Consider the following 25,062-nt stretch of genomic DNA (forward strand, 5'->3'; position numbering starts at 1 on the left):
CAATTATTGGAAAAATAAAGTAATGGGTTTTAGAATATGGCAACAAAAATAACTATTTTTTTTTTTTTAGCCATTCGTTTTTTTCTTTATCAAAGTACCTTCCCGTACATTATATGGTACAATAAATGGTAAAGTGAAAAACTACAACTTGTCCCGCAAAAACAAGTCCTTATACGGCTATTTTGACAGAATAATAAAAAAAAAAAAGGAATGGCTTTTGGAAGGTCGGGGGAAAATAAAAGAGGAGACGAAAATTGCCTAGAGCGGGAAAGGGTTAACATTGCTTTCAACTGAATTTTTATGTTCTCTGTGATGGGTATTTTACTTGTCATTGTACAGGTCAATGCATTTTCAGTAAATGTAATTATATAATTATTTGTATGTTTCTGTACATTTTATTTTGTGAATTGAACTTAATGTTTACTTGAATTAAATGTGAATGCCTTTCCAACATTTTTTTTGCGCTTTCATATTACTTACCTTCTCTTTTTCCTTCTCCTTGGGCACTTCTAGAGGGGCAGGGTAGGCAAAAGTTGAAGGTTTGCAATTCGATCGATACTGAACTTTTGGCATCTGAAAAAAATTTTTTACCGACATTAACTAAACAATACGCAACATAAGTGGACAACAATAATCTCTAGTGATGAATACAAAACTTTTGTAATGGAATAAATAGTATCTGTTAACATTAATTTTTTAAAATTTAATTTCCTTTTCTCATAATTCAAATTTCACCAATTTGCCTACCATAAAGATGTATTGGCAAATTAATGCGTCATGAGATTAATAAGTTAATTTATTCCTCAAATTTATTATTTGGCCCGCAAATCAATGAATCAAGCAAAATGGTGATTCAATTTGCTTATCTCTAGAGCAGTTTATCAATCATAGGATTAAATCTTAAAATATTGAGTACAGGAACAAAACACGGGAATCCATATTTTAATGTGCTTACATCAAGGGTGTGACGCTAAGCATTTAAAGAGGACATGTCACCTCTCCTGACATGTCTGTTACAGTAAATAATTGTATTCCCCACGAAACAACAATTCTGGAGCATCTTTTCTTAGAACTCTACGTTGTGCCGTTCCTGTTATTCCTCCAGAAATCTTCAAATACATTGACAACTGGGTGTTACCAGTCGGGGATGTGCCCATACACAGACTGATCATGTCTAATCAGTGCTGACCGAGTCTGACTGTTTGGGCACACACCCCTTTGACAAGGGGAGTGCTTACACACAGTTGTCCATTTATTCATACATTTCTAGGAGGAATAACAGAGGAATTGTTATTTTATGGGTAAGTATTTACTAAAATAGAAATGTCAGGAGAGGTGATAGGTCCTCTAAGGGAAAGCTGCTCTTATGACAAATCTTTAAGATGAGGCCACAAACACTTCTTCAGGCAGTAAGGGACTGAATCAAGTGAGACCAAGTACCCCACTGTACTCACAACTGTAACCGCCTAGTTCATTTTTAGATTATTGTAAGTGATCATCCTTTGAGCAAGAAGGAGAAACGATTGTATAGGATCTCTGTTGTAAGAAAGAGTTAATAAATCTCATTAACAGACCTGTCTATCATTACCATGAGCTGCTAATGAGTGGTGAGTGATCCTGCATCATAAGGTCTGTAAGAGGATTATGCATTTTTCTTTTAAGTTATGGGGACTTGTGATGCTACAATTATTGTAACCCATTCAGGGCCTTGCTAAAGAAAATTGCAGTAAGGTGCATAGACCTGATGTGTTCGCACTCACCTTAAGATCCTTATTAAGACCAATCACACAGGTTGGAGTAAAAGATAAAGACAAGAAATGTGAAAGTGGAAACCAGAACCAAAACTGAGTGAAGACGAGGACTCCAACCACAGAAGGCATGTGAGTGTGACCGGTGCGGGACTGCAAAGAGATGGTCACATTGTGTCCGCCTGCAAAAAAGAAATTAAAGCATTCGCTTCAAAATAATTTTTGTTAAGTTGGCATTACAATACTAGGCGTTTACAGCCAAGTGGTAGTTGAGTGGTTAAATGAAGGTCTAAAGTCAATATTTCTCCCGTCAGTGCGGGGTGAAGAGGGCAGCAGGCCGGGTCATTACCGCCATAAGGCCAGGTGCAGTCCTCTAATATCATTATAAAACCATTATCTGCTGCCTTCTAGAGGTAATTTATACAGTGACATTCTTCTAGCAAAGATAACCCCTTGGGTACCACAAGCATTTCTGTTCAACGCATCGTCCATCCTACTGCAGCTCAGAGGGATTATTAAGTTACATGGTGTAAAACATACCTGCATCAAGGATTCCTTGTGCCAGTATAGCGCCAAACTTTGCCATTACATCATCATGTTTATCATTTATCACCTTGGAATATAGTTGACGGAACTGACTGACCTGAAAAAAAAAAAAAAAGATGGTGGTATAATAAAAGAATACAAGAGAAGTACATTTTCAAATTAACTTGAATTCAATTTGCCATCGCTTCAGCAACATATTTGCACATTTCAACCAAACGTTTACACTTCAGCATAAACTATGTAGATTAAATCTATTTGTCTTTTGGTCTTCTGAACCTGTGCGGCACCCTTTGGTAAAAAGTGACAGGCAGCGCTCACACAGCGTCTAATACATTGTGAACTATAATCATATCTGGAGGAAGCAGGACTACAATAAGGCAGATACACTGCAGACCTAATGCTCCGCTGGCGCCTGTTGGAAGGGCAATGTTCAGAATACCGGACATGGGCATCGTCATGCATACGGCTTGTACCGGCACACTGACAAGTAAAAGCGTGATTTAAAGTCTTCTGGCTTAACCCCTGAAATACTGGAGAATCAGAGATCAACAAAAAAAAAAAAAAAGAAGAGTTGACCTTCATAGAAATCAATGCACCAATACGGGGCTGTAGGCGTTTTTTTTGATAAGCCAAAACAGCAGCCTTTGATAGGAGTGACAGGACACCCAAATTCTGCCTTACATTAGTTGCCCATTCATTTTGAGATTGAGGTGTTTCCAAGAAGGTTCTGCTCTGTGCCTGGATCTGACTGTGGACACACAGACTTTATTATCTTCTTTATAGACTGTTTATTTTAATTCAGTGTGAAGTTCTTCCAGACGGAACACTCTGGAGAAAACTGCATACCAAAGTGGGGAGACAATCTGTGTACAAGGCAGAACATGGGGAGTTAGGCACACATACACTAGGAAGAAATGTACTGGCTTGTGCTAAAGCAGTAAAACTGATGTAATATTTACAAAGGTGGGGGGGGGGGGGGATATAAGAAGGTTCATTGCTTGTGCTGTTGGGATCTACACGATATAGACCATCTACTTCATCCGATACGGCTCATTGAGAACTAGTTTCATTTGGATGCTTTACTAGGACTGCCTCACGTCCATTGTGGGTGTCATTAAAATGAAGACATTTACAGTGTGTGTAATCTGATAGAGAGGGGAATGTGAATACTGTAAAACAGTTACTCTGAGATTACCCAAAAAAAAAAAAAAGTCCACGGGCAGAGCATCAGGAATTGCTTTGCCCGGGGACACATATGGACAGTGATGTCAGAGGCTTCCCTACGGCTGGAGTCCCCTAGCAAAGGAAGCATGAAAATTGCTCATTGACAGCTTTTCCTGCTTCAGTCTGTATACATGGAAAGGTGGACGGGGAAACAGGAGTCTCATGTGCTCTATGAATATAAAACTATATATCCCCAAGTTCAGAGACTATGCTGTGCTCAGATAGTGTAGGATACCTGTCAGATCTGCTTGTAAATACATTGCATTACATTTCTGCATGGTTCCGGTGTTCAAGGATCTGCATTCACAGTTATGCAGGTATCTACTAGAAACAGATATCAAGCTTCTGGACAAACTTATCCCGATAGAACTATGTCGAACTCTTAATATAATGCAGTGGAACATTTAGTTTATGACTACATTTCCCAGAATGTAAAGCACCACAGTCATATCTGTGCAGACATGGTGCCAGCATGTAGTACTGAGATAGATGAGCTTCGCAGCCTGCAAAGTGTGGACTATAATACGCCAGTCTAAGTAAATCTCCCCCTAAGTCTATATTTAAACTGTCAAATATTGTTCGTATATAGTTTAGTCTGAAAATATTCAGCATAACCTTAGAGTTAAATCTCTGCTCTCTGGGTTTATGAGTCCTACTCCGGGATTCACAGATATCTCTGTCAATCACTGAATGAGACCGCACTCATTGGACTCATTAGCGTAGACGGAGCATGGATTAGGGCTAGGTTGCCACAAACGCGACAACAGTTGTGACCCGCAGGAAATTCAGCAGGTTTGAATTTCTTGCGGGTTACAACGTGGCCATATTTGCTTTCATTATTTGCATGCAATGCGACACAGCAATCAATGGCCTTGCGACCTATGTTGCAGCCAAAGTCGCCATGTAGCCCTAGCCTTAAATAAATAAGTTATGCAGAGTCTTTTCCCACTTTTCTCAATCTTCCCAGCTTCTCCTGCTCTATAACACTTAGTAGACAAGGGATAAAGCTTTGCATGAATTGCGTAAAAAACTATGATGGGTAGCAAGCCTATGTAGAAAAATAGAGAGGTTTGTAGGCATGTAAAATCATCACAATTCAGGTCAAGAACACGTATTGGAATAAGAAAACCTTCACTTACTTTAGGACAAGTTACTTCAGTCTGCTGGATCATGATCAGGGCAGAAGAGATGAGTGCACCTTGACGCACATAATTCACAGGGTCATTCGTCATTGGTTCCAGGAGGTTAATGGCTTCCTATAATAGATACGTGGACTTTAGGAAATAACATATGGGAGAGAGATCAAAGATAAGAGGAAGAGGCATATTCTCTCACCTTGTTCCCAGTGCCAGAACAGCAGATTCCAAGGGCCATTGCAGCTCCATAGCGCACATGAGGATTGTAGCTCTCAGACAGCAGTGACACTACACTTGGGCATTGCTCTGGTGTTCTGCAGGAGGAGCAAAAAAAGTTGAGAAATCCAAGATCTTAAAAGGACAAATATAATTGAATTAAAGGAATTTTCCACCATAAATTTTCCCAAACCTCTACGATCCCTTTCACATACACCAAAGAAATCTTACCGTACCATCATAATGCGCAAATTAATTCTTTGCGTTTAACCTCACCCTTTTGGTATTGCTGTGTTTTTGACCTGTAGACCGTATTAATTGGCAGTCCTACAGCCTTACTTGTGACCGCTCATTTGCTCCCTCAAACTACAAGTACCAGGGCCTTTCCTTAGCAAGATGTACTAAAGGCCACTACTTTCTGTAACTGTTTTAATGATGGCACCACCTGTAATGTCAATTGACAGTCTACTTTGAGTAATCGTTATTATCCCATCGGAGCACAAAGATATTGTCACGTAAGATATAATGGTTATCATGAGAAAACTCTTACAAGTACAGGATATGATCATAAAAGCAAAAGTAGGCAATTTTTTTGACAGGTTGCTGTATATTGGGATCGGTAGTCACTGTCCAGGGTGCAGAAACAGTTACTGCCGATCGCTTAACTCTTTCAGCACCCTGGACAGTGACTATTTACTGACGTCTCCTAGCAACGCTCCCGTAATTACGGGAGCCCCATTGACTTCCTCAGTCTGGCTGTAGACCTAGAAATACATAGGTCCAGCCAGAATGAAGAAATGTCATGTCAAAAAAGCAAGACGCATCCGCAGCACACATAACATGTGCATGACAGCTGCGGACTTCATTGCGGAAATTAGAATCTCCATGGAAGTCAATGGAGAAATTCCGCCATGAGTCCGCAACTAGTCCACCACAACTCCGCAACATCCATTGCATGCTGCGGACACCAAATTCCGCACCGCAGCCTATCCTCCGCAGCGGAATTTTCAGCCTCGTCTAAACGAACCCTACTAAATAGAAGTGGAAGTCAATGGAGAAACGGCTCCGCTGCGGATTAACGCTGCGGAGTGTCCGCAGCGGAATTCAAGAGCAATTCCACCACGTGTGGCTTTGCCCTTAGGGTTGTGCTGGGTCTAGTTAGACCCAGCAGCCTCCTACTACCCGATCATGTGACTAGTGCCGCTGCCTTTATTTTATACACAATGCTCATTGAGCGCTGTGTACATGAGTACAGGGAAGACAAATGTTTTGAAAACCGCTTATATCTCCTCTCCAGTGTCCCTGGTAGTCTCCGGCCAGCTGAATGTCGGGTACTCGGCAGTCAATCACTCAGTCATCAAGCTTAAAGAGGCTCTGTCACCAGATTATAAATTCCCTATATTGTACATGAGGTGATCTGCGCTGTAATGTAGATTACAGCAGTGTTTTTTATTTAGAAAAACTATCTTTTTTGATGGAGTTATGACCTATATTAGCTTTATGCGAATGAGTTTCTCAATGGACAACTGGGCGTGGTTTACTTTTTGGCCAAGTGGGCGTTGTACAGAGGAGTGTATGACGCTGACCAATCAGTGACCAATCAGCATCATACACTTCTCTCCATTCATTTACACTGCAAATAGCGATATAGCTATATCGCTATGTGCAGCCACATACACAAACACTAACGTTACTGCAGTGTCCTGACAATGAATATACATTACCCCGAGCCAGGACGTGATGTTTATTCACAGTCCTGACCACTTCTCTGTGAGTTACAGCATAGCAGGCGTAGTCTTGCGAGATTACGCTGTAAACTGTCATTTACAGCGAGATCTCGCTGTGCTGTGCTGTAGTCTCAGAGACGCTACAGAAGTGGTCAGGAGAATGAATACACATCACGTCCTGGCTGGAGGTAATGTATATTCATTGTCCGGACACTGCAGTAACGGTACTGTGTGTAGGCAATATGTAGTATGGTTGGCCGTAGGCCTTATTCAGATGAACAATGTAAAACTCGTCAAGGGTTTTATCAGGTAAAAACCTGACGATTTTACAATAGAGAGAGTTAAATTAGGATTGTGTTAGGCCGGTTTCCATTGGTCAGATACGCTGCGTTAAAACTGTGCAGCGTATACGACCTAGAATCCGCAGTACATTTTGTGCGGAAAAAAAAAAGGGATCGGATGGGATTTCCGCTATGGAATGCAGCACTTGAAAAAAATAAATAAGAATAAATAAAATAAAAAAGTCGATACTTACCCCCCCTCCCTCTTCTCTGAGTGTAGCCCTGCCTCATACGATGATGTTGCAGGCCATATGACGCTGCAGCGGTCACATAGGATGAAACATCATCCCAGGAGGCCGGACTGCAGGAAGAAGGAGAGAGTTATAGGTAAGTATAATTTTTATTTGTTTTCCGTAGGTTGTGATTTTTGCTGTGTAATTGCTGCGAATACAGCGCAAAAGTCGCAAAACTTGGCTTTCTGTTGCGGGTTCTGCATCCCCATCGAATTCAATGGGGAAAACCCGCAACAGAAAATCAACTAAAACGCAGCATAAATGGACACGCTGCGGAATTAAATTCCGCACCGCAGGGCAATTTATCAACTTTTACACTGCATGGTTTTTTTCCACAACGTGGGCATGAGATTTTCTAAATCTCATCCACTTTGCTGCTACTGTAAATGCTGCGGAATTTTTGCACAGAATTCTGTTGCGGAAATTCCTCTGTGTTTATGCTACATAAGAACCCGGCCTTAGAATGCCTTCAGGGTGCCCGTTTTTTCCTGTCGTGAAAAACTGATGCCGCTCGGACAGTACTTTCTTTTCAGCATCTGCTAGAAAAACCAGAGTGAAAAACGGACTGCACTCGGACATCTGTGCGCGGTCAGGTTTTCTTCACTGACCTATTGACTTGAATGTGCGAGTCTAGTGCAAGAACCGTACCAAAGAAGTGCACGCTGGTCCGCGCAGAGAATCCTACATCTATATTGGCCTATCGACTAAAGGTTTCAGTGTTCAGCCAGTGTGCTGTTAGTTATACACTTGGACAGCACACGGACGTGAATATCGCTCGTCTGAAAATGGCCTTCGTGTAATAGCCATATAAATAATACAACACTACTAAAACTAAACACTATCCATATAATTTGCTAAAATAGAAGAAGATCAGGTCAAACAACAGGTCATCAATAAGGAATAGGATCTGGAATGAAGGAAAATAATTCATTAACCAAAGCACTGTGCCACAAGTATGTATATGCTGCACCACATAAACCAGGAAAAACGAGTCGCTCCGATTCTGGTTACCATAAAGAAGGAAGCCGACCCCGCAGAGGCTACATGGAAGGGGTTGTTTACTATAAAAAGTGAAATATCCAGCTGGTTAACACAGCAGCATTGTGCAAGAATGTAAACCATGAGGAGTGCCGGCAGTCAGGTCATTTTTTGCGCTTTTTTTAATATCAACAACCCACCTATCACATTTACCAAGTCTGATACTTATGATGGATCAGACAGAGAAAGGAAATCGTGAGGAACTTGTGCAAATGAATGTACTTTCCCCACAACGACAATGTTATTTTATGCAATTAATGTCCTACACAAACGAAAGACAAAATACATACACTCTCTATTACACATCATAGTGCAAAAGACATTCACACGGAACATCTGAAAACCCAGATCAGAGGTGACCGTGTGTAAAACGTATAAAATATCTGCAACCTCATCATCTAAACCAGGGGTCTCAAACTCGGCCGGGTAAGTGGGCCACAAAGCAATAATGTGAAGTTGACGGGCCGCATTACTTTCAAATTTTATACAATACAAAATTATTGTTAATTAGTTATTTCAACTACTATAACAATACTACTACATTACTATACAATAATACTACAATACTATAATACTACATTACACGAATGATAATACATTACTATAAGAATACTACATTACTAGGATCGACATTACTATATTTCTACATTACTATGATCTACATTACTATAATAATACTACATTACTATAATAATACCGCTAGGTTTAAACTTAACGGAAATTTGTGAGATTTCTCCACATGCTTATTTCAACAATCCAGTTTTACAGTTAAAGTGTCGCTAAATGCAGTCCGGCGGCTCAGTTGGCAGCGTTTGGCAGAAACACAAATGTCAAGATTAGGCAGCCCCTTTTTAGATGCTGCCACAGTGCCCTCGGCAGATGCTGCCACAGTGCCCTCGGCAGATGCTGCCACACACCCCCCCTTGTAGATAGTGCCACAGACACCCCCAGTAGTTAGCTCCATTGGGACTCCCTCTAGGAGTGGAATACCCAGCTGACTCTTTGGCCAGTGATTCCTCTGCTAGAGGAGCCCCTGATGTCACTGTCCATACACAGGGACGTCAGGGGATCCTCCTGGACCGGAATGTGATGTCAGGGGCTTGCCCAGAGCTGGAGTCCCGGAGCAGAGCCGCTTCTAGCACCCTGCCTGGGATTCCAGCTCTGCTCCTGACATCACTGTTCATATATAGACAGATGTCAGGGGCAACCCCAGAGCTGGAGTCCCGAAGCAGAGCCACTTCTAGCACCCTGCCTGGGATTCCAGCTCTGCTCCTGACATCACTGTTCATATATGGACAGAGATGTCAGGGGTAACCCCAGAGCTGCAGTCCCAGGCATAGCGATACTACTGGGACTCCAGCTGTGCTCCTGACATTACTGTCCAGCTCTGGGGAAGCTCGGTGTCCTGCAGGTCGCAGATGACAGCCTCAGGGGCCGCCTGCTGGAGACCCCTGATCTAAACTAAAATGAGATAAGGTTCTATTCATTGTTTGACGGCCAGAATAATGCAACACGTTGCACTATTCTATGTAGTAAAAAAATAAAAATAAAAAGTCTACATTCACAGCATTGTTAACACCAGTGTGAGCAGCGCATAGGCCCCTCAGTTCTCAGTCTTAAGATAGACACAGAAGCCAAGATCTTCTCCAGAAACAAGTCCTGTAAATCCTGAGGTAAACCGTTTGTTCTGTGCCATATATGGTCCACCCCACATGATAGTAAACACTATAGCCCACATTTGGCGTATATTACGCAGGCCTAAGTAAAGAAGATAGTTGGAGCAATTTGTACTAAATGTATTAAGAAAGGCGCACTCCCCTTTAATAAATTTGGCGCATTTTGAATTGCCTGACAGGAGAGAAAATAGTCTGCAATGAGCAGGTACAGTTTTGCGATAAAATATGTCCCACTTTCATCAATTTTTCTTAAGAAATGTGGCTTTAAAGGGGTTGATCAGTCCCTAAAACTTAATGCCCTATCCCCAGGATAGGAAATCACCAGCTGATGGGTCGGGGTCCGACTCTCGGGACCCCCGCCAATCAGCTATTTTGAAAGGGGTGCAGCGCTCGTAGGACCGCTGCTTCCCCTTCATTTAGACTTGCTCACTGTGAATTGTCGACGTGGATGTAGCAGGGATTCACAGTATCAGAGCCATCTTCTCCCATTGAAGTGAATGGCAGAAGGCTGCAACACCTGTGAGTTGTGTAAATCAGACCCTGACCTATCAGCTATTGATGGCCTACCATGGAGGATAGGCTATCAATTTTTAGGGACTGGACAACCCCTTTAACTACATCTCCTTGGAGACCACATCGTTTTTCTGATCACTTTCCAAGAAAGGTTGCCATAATTATTATTTGGTACCTGCTAAACAATGTTCCAAATATATTTGAGACTAACTTGGTAACACAGGCAAGATACAGATTTCCAAGCTCTTGTGCAGATCTGAACGTGTTATCCCCCTTCAGCGGAGGTGCTGATGACATGCATTGAAACATCCTGGCAGCAACACAGAGACTTGGTAAAAAGACACGCATCAAAGGTCTAATGACTGGTGTATTATCTAGCCCTGCATCAAGTGCACTGCAGCATCCATGCAACCAAAAATCTTTAAGTCCTATGGAGAATCCTTTATCATTACACAAACTCCTCAGTGAACGTACGAGTTCAGCAGGGGTATGAGTGTCAAAGGTGACTAGTGCATAGCGAGTAAAACCTTGTGCTGCTTCTAAAGCCCATATATAGCAATAGTTATAAATTACAAGCGGATCCACTGATACAGTCCTCCAACTATGTACAAAACATAGTAATGATGGACACATAAAGAGACGTATACGGTAGGACATAAGAGGAGGCGATTACCCCACCTAAATACGCAATTCTCCAGTTATAATGTTCCATGCACTCCTGAAGTCGGTTATGGTCCATACAAGTGCCGGCAAATTCTAGTGGCTAAGCATGTTAAATTTAAAATGTTACAAAAAAAAAGCAGCAGAAAACTAAAACACTGCAGTCTTTAGGAGTCACTTGGACCACCCCATGAGCCAGTTCATTTTCTAGAGGTCTGACTATAGGCCCATATTGATGCCAAAGAAATAAAAACAACCTCTGATAATGGTAGCCATCAGCAAGCTTTCCGCTAACCAGTTTACAGGACCAGGGACCATTCAGCCATTTTTAGCACACATTAAAACGACTAGAATGTTTTTATTGGTTGGCCTAGCGACATCATTTTTTGATTTTTTTTTTCGTGTTAAATGTAGATTTATTTTATTTTTATATGCATAATTCTGAAGGAATTTTTAGGCAGATTTTATTTGCCTGCAAAAAAAAACAACTCAGTGTGACCAGGGCCTTAAAACTGTCATAAAAGCCCTTTGGGGGACATTATTATTTATTTTTTACATGATACCTTTTGGGAACCGTTCTAGTGACTATAGTCACTGTTAGGGCATGCCCACACGTGGCGGATTTCCTCCGCAACTGTCCGCATCAATGGCGCACAGAATCTGCGTTGCAGATTCTGCGGCGGATCTGCCCAAAATGTGCAGTAAATTAATGCGGACTAGCTGCTGCGGACTGCGGTAAAAGTGCTTCCCTTCCCTCTATCAGTGCAGGATAGAGAGAAGGGCCAGCACTTTCCCTAGTGAAAGTAAACGAATTTCATACTTACCGGCCGTTGTCTTGGTGACGGATCCCTCTTTCGGCATCCAGCCCGACCTCCCTGGATGACGCGGCAGTCCATGTGACCGCTGCAGCCTGTGATTGGCTGCAGCCGTCACTTAGACTGAAACGTCATCCTGGGAAGCCGGGAGTTCTCGGTAAGTATGAACTTCTATTTTTTTTACAGGTTGCTGTATATTGGGATCGGTAGTCACTGTCCAGGGTGCAGAAACAGTTACTGCCGATCGCTTAACTCTTTCAGCACCCTGGACAGTGACTATTTACTGACGTCTCCTAGCAATGCTCCCGTAATTACGGGAGCCCCATTGACTTCCTCAGTCTGGCTGTAGACCTAGAAATACATAGGTCCAGCCAGAATGAAGAAATGTCATGTCAAAAAAGCAAGACGCATCCGCAGCACACATAACATGTGCATGACAGCTGCGGACTTCATTGCGGAAATTAGAATCTCCATGGAAGTCAATGGAGAAATTCCGCCATGAGTCCGCAACCAGTCCACCACAACTCCGCAACATCCATTGCATGCTGCGGACACCAAATTCCGCACCGCAGCCTATCCTCCGCAGCGGAATTTTCAGCCTCGTCTAAACGAACCCTACTAAATAGAAGTGGAAGTCAATGGAGAAACGGCTGGCTTTGCCCTTAGGGTTGTGCTGGGTCTAGTTAGACCCAGCAGCCTCCTACTACCGCCATCCTGGCGATCATGTGACTAGTGCCGCTGCCTTTATTTTATACACAATGCTCATTGAGCGCTGTGTACATGAGTACAGGGAAGACAAATGTTTTGAAAACCGCTTATATCTCCTCTCCAGTGTCCCTGGTAGTCTCCGGCCAGCTGAATGTCGGGTACTCGGCAGTCAATCACTCAGTCATCAAGCTTATAGAGGCTCTGTCACCAGATTATAAATTCCCTATATTGTACATGAGGTGATCTGCGCTGTAATGTAGATTACAGCAGTGTTTTTTATTTAGAAAAACTATCTTTTTTGATGGAGTTATGACCTATATTAGCTTTATGCGAATGAGTTTCTCAATGGACAACTGGGCGTGGTTTACTTTTTGGCCAAGTGGGCGTTTTACAGAGGAGTGTATGACGCTGACCAATCAGCATCATACACTTCTCTCCATTCATTTACACTGCAAATAGCGATATAGCTATATCGCTATGTGCAGCCACATACACAAACACGAACGTTACTGCAGTGTCCTGACAATGAATATACATTACCCCCAGCCAGGACGTGATGTTTATTCACAGTCCTGACCACTTCTCTGTGAGTTACAGCATAGCAGGCGTAGTCTTGCGAGATTACGCTGTAAACTGTCATTTACAGCGAGATCTCGCTGTGCTGTAGTCTCAGAGACGCTACAGAAGTGGTCAGGAGAATGAATACACATCACGTCCTGGCTGGAGGTAATGTATATTCATTGTCCGGACACTGCAGTAACGGTACTGTGTGTTTATGTGGCTGCACATAGCGATATAGCTATAATCGCTATGTGCAGTGTAAACGAATAGAGAGAAGTGTATGACGCTGATTTGTCACTGATTGGTCAGCGTCATATACTACTCTCCACAACGCCCACTTGGTCATATAGTAAAACACGCCCAGATGTCCATTGAGAAACTCATTAGCATAAAGCTAATATAGGTCATAACTCGTTTTTCTAAATAAACACTGTTGTAATCTACATTACAGCGCTGATCACATTATGTACAATATAGGGAACTTATAATGTGGTGACAGAGCCTCTTTAAACCCGTGCTATATTTCATAGTGGGTGGTCCTCAACTGGTTAAGACCTCCGTGCAGATATTCCACAGTGTTTACACAAAAGAAATTTACATGCTGCAGGTTAATTTTTACACGTGTCTTCTGCTGATCATTTCCAGATCGTGTGAATGAGATTTGATAAAGTTCTGCAGCATTTTCATCCTGTCTACTACGCTATTGCTGCCAGGAAAACGACTGGTCCGGTTCACAACAGACACAAACGGAAACCATGGGCACCGGATCCGTCACCATTGAAATCAATGGCGATGGAAACCTCTAGTTTCCGTTCGTGTCAGTTCAGGGTCCCATTCTGACGGAAACCTTCGACGGAACGTCAGAATGGGACCCCAACGCAGATGTGAATGAAGCCTAAACGGCCTTTGCCTTCTAATGGCCATAATGGTAACATTTCTGTGTAAATACACTATGAATAAGCAGCCTACGCACATCTCATCTGAAGAATACAGGAGTTGCTTCTTTAGCAGACTGCACTGAGTTTCTGAAGAAACCTTTCCACACTTACTAATTCCCTTGAATTCCTGCAGAGGTTCCACCCCTCATTACCACCCGACATCTGATAGACAGTAAGAATGCTATACATTATTACAACCCTGATTGTGTTTGTGTTCACAACTGTACAATAAAAATATACCAAGGCAGGAAGAGAACACGGAGCTCAGCAGGGGATAGAAGTGAGCAGCCCCTGGTGGGGATCCACCACATGTAACACAATACCTAACACACATAATACACAAGACCCAGGGAACCAGCATGCCACCAGAAATCAGATGAAAAACCAGAAGTAAGGGTGGAAATCGCAGGTTTAGAATTATTATTACCAACTAATAAACAGCTCTAATAACCATTGGCAGAAAATGAGAATTTCTACAATTGTGAAAATAGGGTTCAGTTTTACAGACGATGCATGGGAATGTGGACTATAGAGCGCCTACATACACTGTATATGAGAGATCGTAACTTAAAAAAAATAAACATTCTTAAAGTGATTGACCATTTTGGGAAACCCATTTTCACATACTCTATTAGGGAATGCTAAGTTATTAGAGGGGTCCACTGTTCAGGATCCCCATCTGTTGGCCAGAGTGGAGGGCGGTTATAATGAACGTCTTTGGCTCTGGAGGACCTGTCCTGTATTACACAGACAACACATTCATTTCAATGGGCATTGTGTAATGCCTAAATTCCCGTGTTGGTGCTGCAGGGAAATTGAACACTGTCGGGTTTTCAACAGATTACAGCTGATCGCTGGGGGTTCGAGCAGGGGAACACTGAAAGAGCGGATTGTCAAAAGACCTGCTTAACAGGTAGGGATGGGTCCAAAGTGGAGAACCCCTTTAAGAATATCGAAACGTTCCAATGGAACAGAATACAAATTAAAAAAAATAAAAAACCCACACAGAAATCCTTTCAAGAACACTAAATAAATACTAAAACCAACTGACTTTTCACAGAAAAAGGGATCTTTTACTAGTTGGTTCTCTTTCGGGATCCTTAAAATACCAAGTCTATTTGATGGAGCCGTAATTTCTTTTCACTTTTCTTATTAATTTTAGCATTATTTATAGAAGGATCTGTATTGGAACATCTGACATCTAATTGTGATCAGTTTCTGATTGATCTTGATTACATACCTATGCCAAGTCAATTGGTTAAGGGTTATGGTAAAAATTTAATTTAAAGGTTTAACATTTTGTTGGGATTATGGAGGTCACTAAGGGGTTAATGTGTGGGAAGTTTCTCTGTAGCTATGAAAGGAGAAAAGTTCATTTTGATTGGAGAGGTATAGGCATTGCCTTGTCCTGTGTATACAAAATCTGCACGTGAAATTCTCCAGACTCTGTTTGGCTCCTCATACACAGCAAGATTCATATGGCCCAAAGGTGCTGACCCCAATAATCACAAAACAACTTGTCTTCTCGCATTTCAGCTCGTGGAAATCCGATCATTTATACAACGTACACTACATATTTAAAAGGTTATTATAGGAGAAGAGAAACCGGGTCCTTGAAGGCACTGCTGTGAGGAAGTCCAAACTATATACTTTATCTGATTAGTACAGGAGGGTAACAAGTAGGGTCTAGTGCGGTCCCCAAACAAGTTGGTCATGTACACCCCATCGCTAATAAAAAAAATAAAAAAAATATATGAACCTTAGTTTAGTTTGGATTTCATTCTACAGCAGCGCCTCCAAAGACCACATTGTTTTTCTCAGATATAGTTACCAGACAGCCACAGTACTCACAAGATCCAGTGTTCGGAAGGGGATCACGTCAGCAGCGGACACACTATACACCACAATAGGTGTTGCGCTCAGAGTGCAACACATCACCAGAATGGACACCTAACTCAATTATTTTTGCCTTCGCATATACACTACACTCTGTACTGTGGTTTTCCTTTACCATATACTATATTTTTAAGGTTATTTGAAGAAAAAAAGGCAACAGAGTATAACATTTTACTTGCATTTTCACACATAATATACTATTGTAGATAGAAATACTGTTTCTGTCCCCCCCCCAAAAAAACAGGAAAGTCAAAAGCAGACAATGTAAACGAAAAGAAAACGAATAAACTGCATAAGTCTGCTTTTAATTAGATGCTTGGTCCCTGTAATCTATTCTCTAGCACACAATGTGTTAAAAACCCTCTAATCTGGCGAATAATGTTGGGGGTCTGTCAGTCAATAACTGGCAGTGAAGACCCCAAGGGTGCAGCTGGATTGGGTGGGAGGGACAGAATGGAAAGAAAGGAGGAGGAAAAAAAAAAAGAAGAGAAAATCAAGGAGTCTGGCTTCTGGCTGACCTCCAGCTCTAAACCTCCACTAGATTCTCTTAAGGAGACGGACTGCTTCAAGTCAGAAGTGCAGATGCATTACAGTCACATAGTACTTGAAGACCAACTATGTACCCCTGGGTCACAGATACGTGGTGTGAGAGCTGGGATCAACTGTATCCATGGAAAAGAAACGATAAGTGAGAGATCAGAGGTGGTGTTGAACAGGGCAAAGCAAGGATCCCAAATGAAAAAGCAAACGCTGCGCACAATACAATTAAAGTTTTCACAGAACCCGTCAAAATGGTTTTGGTGAGTACAAAAATTAGCGAACATTAAATTCAATGTAATGTTAATGTGAATCCAATGTAGAGCCAAAAGTAGTATATTGTCAATTGAAAATATTACCCGTATACTCAACAGCACTAAAATATATATATATATATATATATATATATATATATATATATATAATATCAGCATGGGGTTGGGGGGGTCTAATGTTAAGAGTTAAATCTTGATGAAGGGTTAGGTTACCAGCAGATAATACCCACACTGGGGGGGAGCAAAATCACACAGACAAGCTTGGTCAAAACAGATGGGTTTAAATGAAACAAATCCCTCATCTGCCTCATTACAAGGGCTGAGCATGGCATTTAAATGATATTAAAAACATGGATATTGATATTTTGAAAATCTTCATGGAGATATGCATATATGTTACATACTGTTCGTGTCCTGTCTAGACTATCACGGCAAGAGGTTTGACAGTTTTATACCCAGTGACTATTGGATAAATCAAGCAGCACCTTTGGCATGTAAGGGGTTAAAAAAAACCACCTCCCACACACAACCAAAATCAAGACACTCCTGGTGGATTAGGAAAAAGAATTGCAAAGACTGGTAGTTAGAGGAAGATACAAGTGGACTTATACCATCTGTGCCACATGGGAGACACCTTTACAGCCTGATTGATCATTTTCCGTTTTTACAACCGGAATCAAAGTGGCATCAAGGACATTCGCATAGGCATGGCAAAAAAAACTGGAGACCTCCTAAATTAGAACAATAATGGATACAAATCGCATGGGTTGTATATGAGAAACAGCAAAGTGAATGGGACATGCATGAAGAAGTTGTAAAATACCCCAGGTTACCTGGAATACTCCACAACTCTATACTCTGGCAGGCAATGCCAGAGTTCAACCATTCCTTTACTGTTCATTTTGTCAACGATACCAAGACGGACACGGCACCTCCAAAGTGCTGGCTTGCCCTCCTCACTCTTATGGTCATCGTACCTACAATTGGGGGCAACATCCTGGTGATCTTGGCAGTATCACTGGAGAAGAAACTCCAGAATGCTACTAACTACTTCCTCATGTCACTGGCTGTAGCCGATCTGCTGGTTGGAATATTTGTGATGCCAATCGCACTCCTCACCATTATGTTCAGTAAGTATGAATAGTGTGAATCCTTTTAGCAGCTGTACTATCAAGGTGGTGTTTCTAACCTCATGATGACTGTACTATATTGATTTAAATATTGTATATAACACAAGTTCTTCAATAAAAATGCCAAATTTATATTTTCCAATAGGAAATATGTGACTTGCCTACATGTATTTAGTAAAATATCTACTTAAGCTTTAACTCCATTGAACATTGAAAATTCGGACGTGACCACTTAAATCCCATTCCACATCTCCCCCAATGACATTCCCTCTCAGACGTCTAGAAAGTTACAGTACGAAAGTTGCTTGGAAGGGTGCTCGATCTGGAGAGCGACTGGTCAAAAATAAAAAAAATTAACTCCTTAGGCTGAACTACATAGACTTTTGTTGCATGACCGCTTCAATGGCGTCTGTCGTACAATTAGAATGTAACTTTTTTTTATCCCATGTCTTTATTATCGATATTCCGTTACAAAGAAGTGGTGTGCTTACACAAACGTCATGCATGTTTACACCACGGACAGACAGCAGGACTCAAAGAGCTTCTTTGCTACGGCATACAGCCGTAAGCAGTCCCCATACAGTACACAGTGGAAGAAAAACGTAACTCTCCTTTTACAACTTCAAAGGGAATGAGACAAATGGGTTTTACTCGCCTTAGAACAAGATGGTTTACGATCCTGTCAAGTAGAGAAAACGGTCTGTAAAACAAATCTGTATCCTTGTTGGGCGAGTGAATATGATCAAGGACACACAATTTTGAACTTATAATTGGCAAAAATCAAAAATTAATTCTAAAAGTAAACTTAAAGGCAACCCTGTCTCCAGAATACAAAATATCAAGCGCCAGGCATTCTAGCTTACTAAAATAAGCAGAGGATTCTTACACAAAGCATGCCCAGTTCTTTGTAACCGTGAGCGCTGGAAAACTTGCTGCAGTGATTAAAAAGAATCCATCACCGGCCACTGTTATTGTATAAAGCACATGTAAATCAATGGAAGCGTCATTAGCTGAAAGCTATAAAAACCACAAATGCAAAGTTAATTCAAACATTTTATTCATCTGCAAGACAAGTTCCTGCCTATTAGAAAAGGTGTGGCGCTTGGAACTCAAAAGTGAATAGAAAGGGAAACATAGAAAACCTAAAAAACGGTTTCTCAGAGAAACATATAGCAAACCTAAAAGAAACATATAGCAAACCTAAAAGAAACCTATAGCAAACCTAAAAAAACCTATAGCAAACCTAAAAGAAACATATAGCAAACCTAAAAAAACCTATAGCAAACCTAAAAGAAACATATAGCAAACCTAAAAGAAACCTATAGCAAACCTAAAAGAAACCTATAGCAAACCTAAAACATATAGCAAACCTAAAAGAAACATATAGCAAACCTAAAAGAAACAGTGTTTCTCAGAGAAACATATAGCAAACCTAAAAGAAAGTGTTTCTCAGAGAAACTCAAAATTTTAAAACAAAAACAGTATAATAGAAATTTATATTTGTCGAAAAAAAACAAACCTCCAATTAGCAGTTGCTAAAGAGGATGCTGTTCTTACCTTTATATTGTATAAGGTGAATAGTATGTACCCAATGTCTAATCTGCATGCATTAATTCGTGTCAAAAATAAAAAAAATAAAAAATAAAAAAAAAGTTGCCCAACATCCCACCTATTTTCGGAATATATTCATATATTTGCAAGGACGTTCCTGTAAATATTTATGGAAATCACTTGACTGCTGTCAAAGAATAGAAAAAGTTCAGTTGCTAGTAAAAAAAATAAAAATAAAAAAAATTGTTGTAGGCACATCAAGGGATGGTTCCACATTGGACAACCATCAGCTGCACGTACGGGTGGTAAGATGTACTTGGTGTACTGTAGTAAAGTGCGACCTTTAGAGCTCAAACAGGTGGTCACAACCTTAATACACTTCGGAATACCAAATCTATTGAATAATCTAGTTGGAGTAGGGCGTGTACCCCTAAATAACTAGGCAGATTTGAGAGACTCGGAAAGCTGGGTGACTACTGTAAAAGTACCTATATTACATTGTTCTTCAGTTTCCCTAGACACAGATAGCAAGGAAACACCTAAATAGAGGTGGTCATAACATACAAGAGTTACTTATTACAACTAAACACAATCCGCATAATTGAGACTTTTTTTCCCCAGACACTATATATTTAGTTTGCTTCTCACACCATGTAGCCACGTGGTGCGGTCAAATCGCAAATTATTGCCGTGAGTACATCTAAAAATATGGCAAATGCTGCAGTTTTGTCACGATTTTGTGAATTAACTGCACCACGTGTATATACTCTTAGGAGCGACATTTACAACTAATTCTGCCCAAATTATTTCTAACTATATTGGCTACGTCAGATAAATGGAGAGAGACATTAAGGAATACAGAATGACCATTGTCTCTGTCTTTTTCAGAACCTGCCTGGCCACTGCCACAATGCCTATGTGCAATTTGGCTATTTCTGGATGTCCTGTTTTCTACGGCATCTATTATACACCTTTGTGCCATATCCTTAGATCGCTACATTGCCATCAAGAAACCTATCCAGGCCAGTCAATACAACACCAGAGCCAAAACGCTCATTAAGATTGCAGTGGTGTGGCTGATATCCGCAGGTAAGCCAAATCCAAAACTAAAACCAAAAAAGAATGTTCAATGTCCAATATTTAGATAAATGTGTACAGTAGTGAAAAGTGGATCATCCATGGGCCGAAACGGACGATAGAAGTCTAAAGAAACTCCAGAAAGTTTCACACACACACATTCGTCCATTATATGATCAGTTCTTTTTATAAAAGTTTTCGTTTCATAAGCTGAATACTTTAGGTTTGATGTCCATTGACATACAGCAACTAATTAAGTATATCAATTATTTAATCAAGTGAAGTGCCCGCGGTTTTAAGGCCAGAACATAGACAATAGCAGGTACATCAAGTTTCATGGAAGTCTATGAGTGATGGTGAATCGCCAGTAAAGGAGAAGCAGAACAAGATTAGATAATACATATTATGTTCGCAAAACACATGTTTTACTTGCTTCTTCACTAAAAGGTTCCCCTAATATGCAAAATCGGAGGTTATACAAATGTCAGACACGGTGCAACCTCCGCTCGTAATCCAGAGCAAGTAGACTAACTGGCAACGGCCCCGGCTAGTTGGAAGGGCTATGACAACACGTTGATCCTCTGAATCCTGCAGCTGTGGAGGTGCTCTGCAGAACTGGGACATGCTGAAAAACTATCCCTATGCTTCCCTACACTACGGATCAGAAACACTTTCCTTTAATTTATTCTGGCCTGATATAGCTTACAGTGCATAATGATCAGATTACTTGGGTCTTGCATGCTAAAGCTTTGGTAATGAGTCTGCGGCAGCTGTACGGCAGCACAGGAAATAAAACATTTCTGAAAAGACGTAACTGACCAGTAACCAAAGCGTGTGCTTAAGATGGAATCTCTCCTCCACAGATACACACGGTGGGGCAAGTAGAGGAGGTATTTTCAGCCTAAATACTATATAACAGGTAAATAAATGATGCAACTTGTCAAAAAATAAAAATAAATTGAGCTTTAAAAAAAAAAAAAAAAAACCCAACTGAACCGTTTTACACGATTGTTTTTTTACTAATCTTAACACATTAATAAATGTCAAGGAGTTATGCACTGAGAAGGGTATCATAGTCGAAGAAATAAACATCTTCAGTGCAGTGCTTGAAAAGAATTCATACAAGTTTACACAAGGAGTAAATGATCTTCATTCTTTTTCAGGCATCGCTGTTCCCATACCGATCCAAGGACTCCTAGACCCAAACACTATCTTCAACACAAACAACACCTGTGTGGTTCGGACAGAGCACTTCAAGTACTTTATTATTTATGGCTCGATGGCTGCTTTTTTTGTCCCATTCGGGATAATGGTGGTCATTTACTTCCTGACCACTCACTTACTGAGGAAAAAGGCCTATCTTATCAAGAACAAGCCTCCTCAGCGCCTCACCTGGTCTACAGTATCAACAGTCTTCCAGAGGGACATGGGCCCTGGTTCCTCTCCAGAGAAAGTTGCCATGCTAGATGGCCAAAGAAGAGAACGGGCATTGCAGTTTAACAGTGATGAAATGCCCATTCGAAGGCTTTCTAGTGTAGGAAAGAAGTCAATGCAGACCATCACTAATGAGCAAAGGGCTTCCAAAGTCCTGGGGATAGTGTTTTTCCTTTTTGTTTTTATGTGGTGCCCATTTTTTATTACCAACGTGGCTTCAGTGCTCTGTGATCCAAATGACTGTGATCCCGACGTAATCAAGATGTTAATGGAGATCTTTGTGTGGGTTGGGTATGTCTCATCTGGTGTAAATCCTTTAGTTTACACTCTATTTAACAAAACCTTCAGAGACGCCTTTGGGCGTTATATCACCTGCAATTTTCGTGGCATGCGGCCAGTAGGCATCCTCCGAAACTGCTCTAGTCGGATATCATTTCGGAACTCAATGGCAGAAAATTCAAAGCTGATCATGAAACACGGCATGAAAAATGGGATAAACCCAGTCATGTACCAGAGCCCAAGACGACTACGGAGCGCTCAGCTTGAGTCATCTGCTATCCTGCTTGACACCTTATTACTCACTGAAAACGAAGCTGGAAAGACTGACGAGCAAGTGAGCTACGTATAAATCAGACATACAAATGCAATGCTTGATCTGATATTTCTGAATATATTTATAAATTGCTAAATATGGAGAAAAATGTTACTTTGTACATGGAGGTTGTACCTCACTTTGGTTAAACACTGCTCGGAAAGTCTTGGTGTTATGGCCGTGCCTGTGTGGACATATTTATATAAAACAATAAAAAGCACCTGGAGAAAAGGAACTCCTTCACAGTCTCCGGGACTGCTTTCACCTGGCATCACTGGGATTTACATTTGAAAAAGTACAGCCGAACGTTACAAATGGCGATTGGTTAAAATAATATTTTCATAAAAGTACTCTGGAAAGCTGTGATTTCAATAACATTCCAGTATCACTTTACACAAAACGTCTGGTTTTAGGAGATCGTGCAATGAATCTTACACATTAGCCACTACCTGTAAACCAATCTTCTTTTTTTCCATACAGTCAACGTACTTATCAGCCATATTTCCTACATGACGACAGAGATGGTAGGCTTGATATGACGGCAGTTGTAAGGCATAAACAATTACAAAACCACAACCCGGTGTCGCTCTGCAATAAAAATCAGCAAGTCTTTAAACAGGGTAAACCGCCAATAAAGCGGCCATGTTACATGTTACGCAGAGGACGTCTCGAACACCGCAGTGGCTATGAGAAAACCAAATGCGTTCTTGTTCAGTGCAGTCACTTTTGGCAGATTGTACTTATTGCTGTTAGTATGTGAAGACTAACCAGACAATAAACCTTAAAAACTAAAGCCGTGCTGGTATTCCATTCTGATTTGTGAAAACATTTCTGAGCGGTGGATGTATTTATAGATCGGTAAAAACAAACATTAGGAACGCTGACATTTAACTTTCTGTGGTCTTGGAATCATGCAGGAAATAAATAAGAACATTGGGAGAGAGAATCTCATTTTGTTGCTATACTGAGGAATGGGATAATGGATATTTAATGCACAGAGGCGCTAAGGCCCCTTTCGGAAAATCAATTCTCCTACAAGTCTTTTTAGATCAAAAGGAGGATCAGCCCACCACAAACGGGAGGGGGGGGGGGGGTGGTTTTCAGTTTCCAGTCTCCTTCATGCCACAATCAGATTCTCCTGTGTGAACGAGTAGCTAGTTACGAACGCTTACCTATCCGGTTATATAAAATGTTCTCAGAGTAAAAACTTGTCCTAGACAAAAAGAGGTTGTTCTGTTTTATAAAGGAAAAAAAAAATAAGTTTCTATTAACAGATCAGGTTTGGGTACCTACTAAGATCTTGTCTATACCCAAATTCAAACTTTCAGTCTATAACTTTAACCTGCAGCCATGGGTACACATCCCGGCCACAGGTGAAGCATACCCAGATGTCAGTCCTTAGTAGTGACAATAATCGGACTATTGTTCATGGCCTCTGTGCATTTTCTGGCCCTAAAAAAGTAAAGCTGAACGAACCCTTTAAGCCATGTCCTAGCAGGTTCTTCACAACAGAACCACTAGATTACATATAAAAAAAGTTGCAGAAACAAATCTTGAAACATGTGGGTTTTGTGAAGAGTTTCTACAACTGGCCGCAAAAATTTGACAGAGTAAATTTGGCCAGAATATTGTTGCTAGATTTACAGATCTATCTGTAGGACATTATAGCCTGGTAAGTGGTGAATTAAAGAAAACCTTGGGACACCTCAGCTATATTATATGTGCACGCCTGTGCTTTAGACATGAATGCTGGTTTCAGTGATTGGTATTAGGAAGACCTAGTTGAACCCCTCTACTTGACTGTATAACACCTCCCAAGCACAAGCACCTGTCCTGCCTCTCAAAATTATGTGCAGAATGTCAGGAGGAAGCCAGGAAAGCTCAGCAGGTACAATCCCACACACCACAATGAGTAAATGTTTGTGTTATAGAAACAGTACCAAATAAACACACTAAGACGTAAAAACAAGGAATTTCAAGAGCAGGCGTTACACATTTGCAATCCTTAAAAAAAAAAAAAAAGACCCATAAAAAGACTAGACCATCCTTATTTATATAGTAATGGACACCATTACACATTTTAGGCTAACGACTGGCACCGCTAGTTAGAGATAGGGTAGATGTACTTGCCAGTGAGGTAGATCATAGGGCTTGCATCAGGGTAAAAAAGAACTTATTTCGCCATGCACCATATGCTAATTAGGTTGGAGAGACCGCTGAATAGGAAGTGTCCGACATTTACAGCTCCAAACCCGCACTTGATTGAGGGCTCTGCCTGTAGAACGATGAAGACGAGCATAGCCATCAATCAACTGCAGAGTGTAAGGGAGTAAGTAAGCTCACTCCAACCTAATCAGCATATGGCATGCAGTGGAATGAAATATATTTTTACAAAATCGCTAACTTGTGGTTTCAGCCATTTGTTAGCCTAAAACATGCTGAGACTCCCTTTAAGGAGGCTGGGGGCTACACGACTACACGTAACGCAAA

At 41.1% G+C, this 25,062-nt stretch overlaps 2 protein-coding genes across 3 annotated transcripts in view; one reads left to right on the plus strand and one right to left on the minus strand.

Moving 5' to 3' along the window:
* The window catches only part of PSMD1 (proteasome 26S subunit, non-ATPase 1), a 61,688-nt gene that overhangs the window by 7,306 nt on the left and 29,320 nt on the right, over nucleotides 1–25,062 (minus strand). For both annotated transcript variants that reach the window (XM_075861841.1, XM_075861842.1), the window contains exons 17-21: nucleotides 4,854–4,968; nucleotides 4,658–4,774; nucleotides 2,289–2,391; nucleotides 1,761–1,930; nucleotides 481–573 (exon numbers count right to left, since the gene is read on the minus strand). In XM_075861841.1, the coding sequence (XP_075717956.1) occupies nucleotides 481–573; nucleotides 1,761–1,930; nucleotides 2,289–2,391; nucleotides 4,658–4,774; nucleotides 4,854–4,968 (598 nt within the window). The remainder of the gene's footprint in view (nucleotides 1–480; nucleotides 574–1,760; nucleotides 1,931–2,288; nucleotides 2,392–4,657; nucleotides 4,775–4,853; nucleotides 4,969–25,062) is intronic.
* On the plus strand, nucleotides 16,566–23,365 carry HTR2B (5-hydroxytryptamine receptor 2B). Its single transcript, XM_075864116.1, has 4 exons — nucleotides 16,566–16,776; nucleotides 17,211–17,918; nucleotides 20,358–20,558; nucleotides 21,710–23,365. The coding sequence occupies exons 2-4, from the start codon at nucleotides 17,588–17,590 to the stop codon at nucleotides 22,606–22,608; spliced, it is 1,431 nt and encodes a 476-aa protein (XP_075720231.1). The 5' UTR covers nucleotides 16,566–16,776; nucleotides 17,211–17,587; the 3' UTR covers nucleotides 22,609–23,365.

Source organism: Rhinoderma darwinii, chromosome 4, assembly GCF_050947455.1.
Source record: "Rhinoderma darwinii isolate aRhiDar2 chromosome 4, aRhiDar2.hap1, whole genome shotgun sequence".
Taxonomy (NCBI): domain Eukaryota; kingdom Metazoa; phylum Chordata; class Amphibia; order Anura; family Rhinodermatidae; genus Rhinoderma; species Rhinoderma darwinii.

Bases quoted from the DNA above. Each gene is read 5' to 3' on its own strand.
- HTR2B (XM_075864116.1), top strand. From the start codon at position 17,588: ATGCATGAAGAAGTTGTAAAATACCCCAGGTTACCTGGAATACTCCAC. The intron at 17,919-20,357 runs GTAAGTATGAAT...TGTCTTTTTCAG, and splicing joins ACTCCTCACCATTATGTTCA to AACCTGCCTGGCCACTGCCA. The intron at 20,559-21,709 runs GTAAGCCAAATC...ATTCTTTTTCAG, and splicing joins GGTGTGGCTGATATCCGCAG to GCATCGCTGTTCCCATACCG.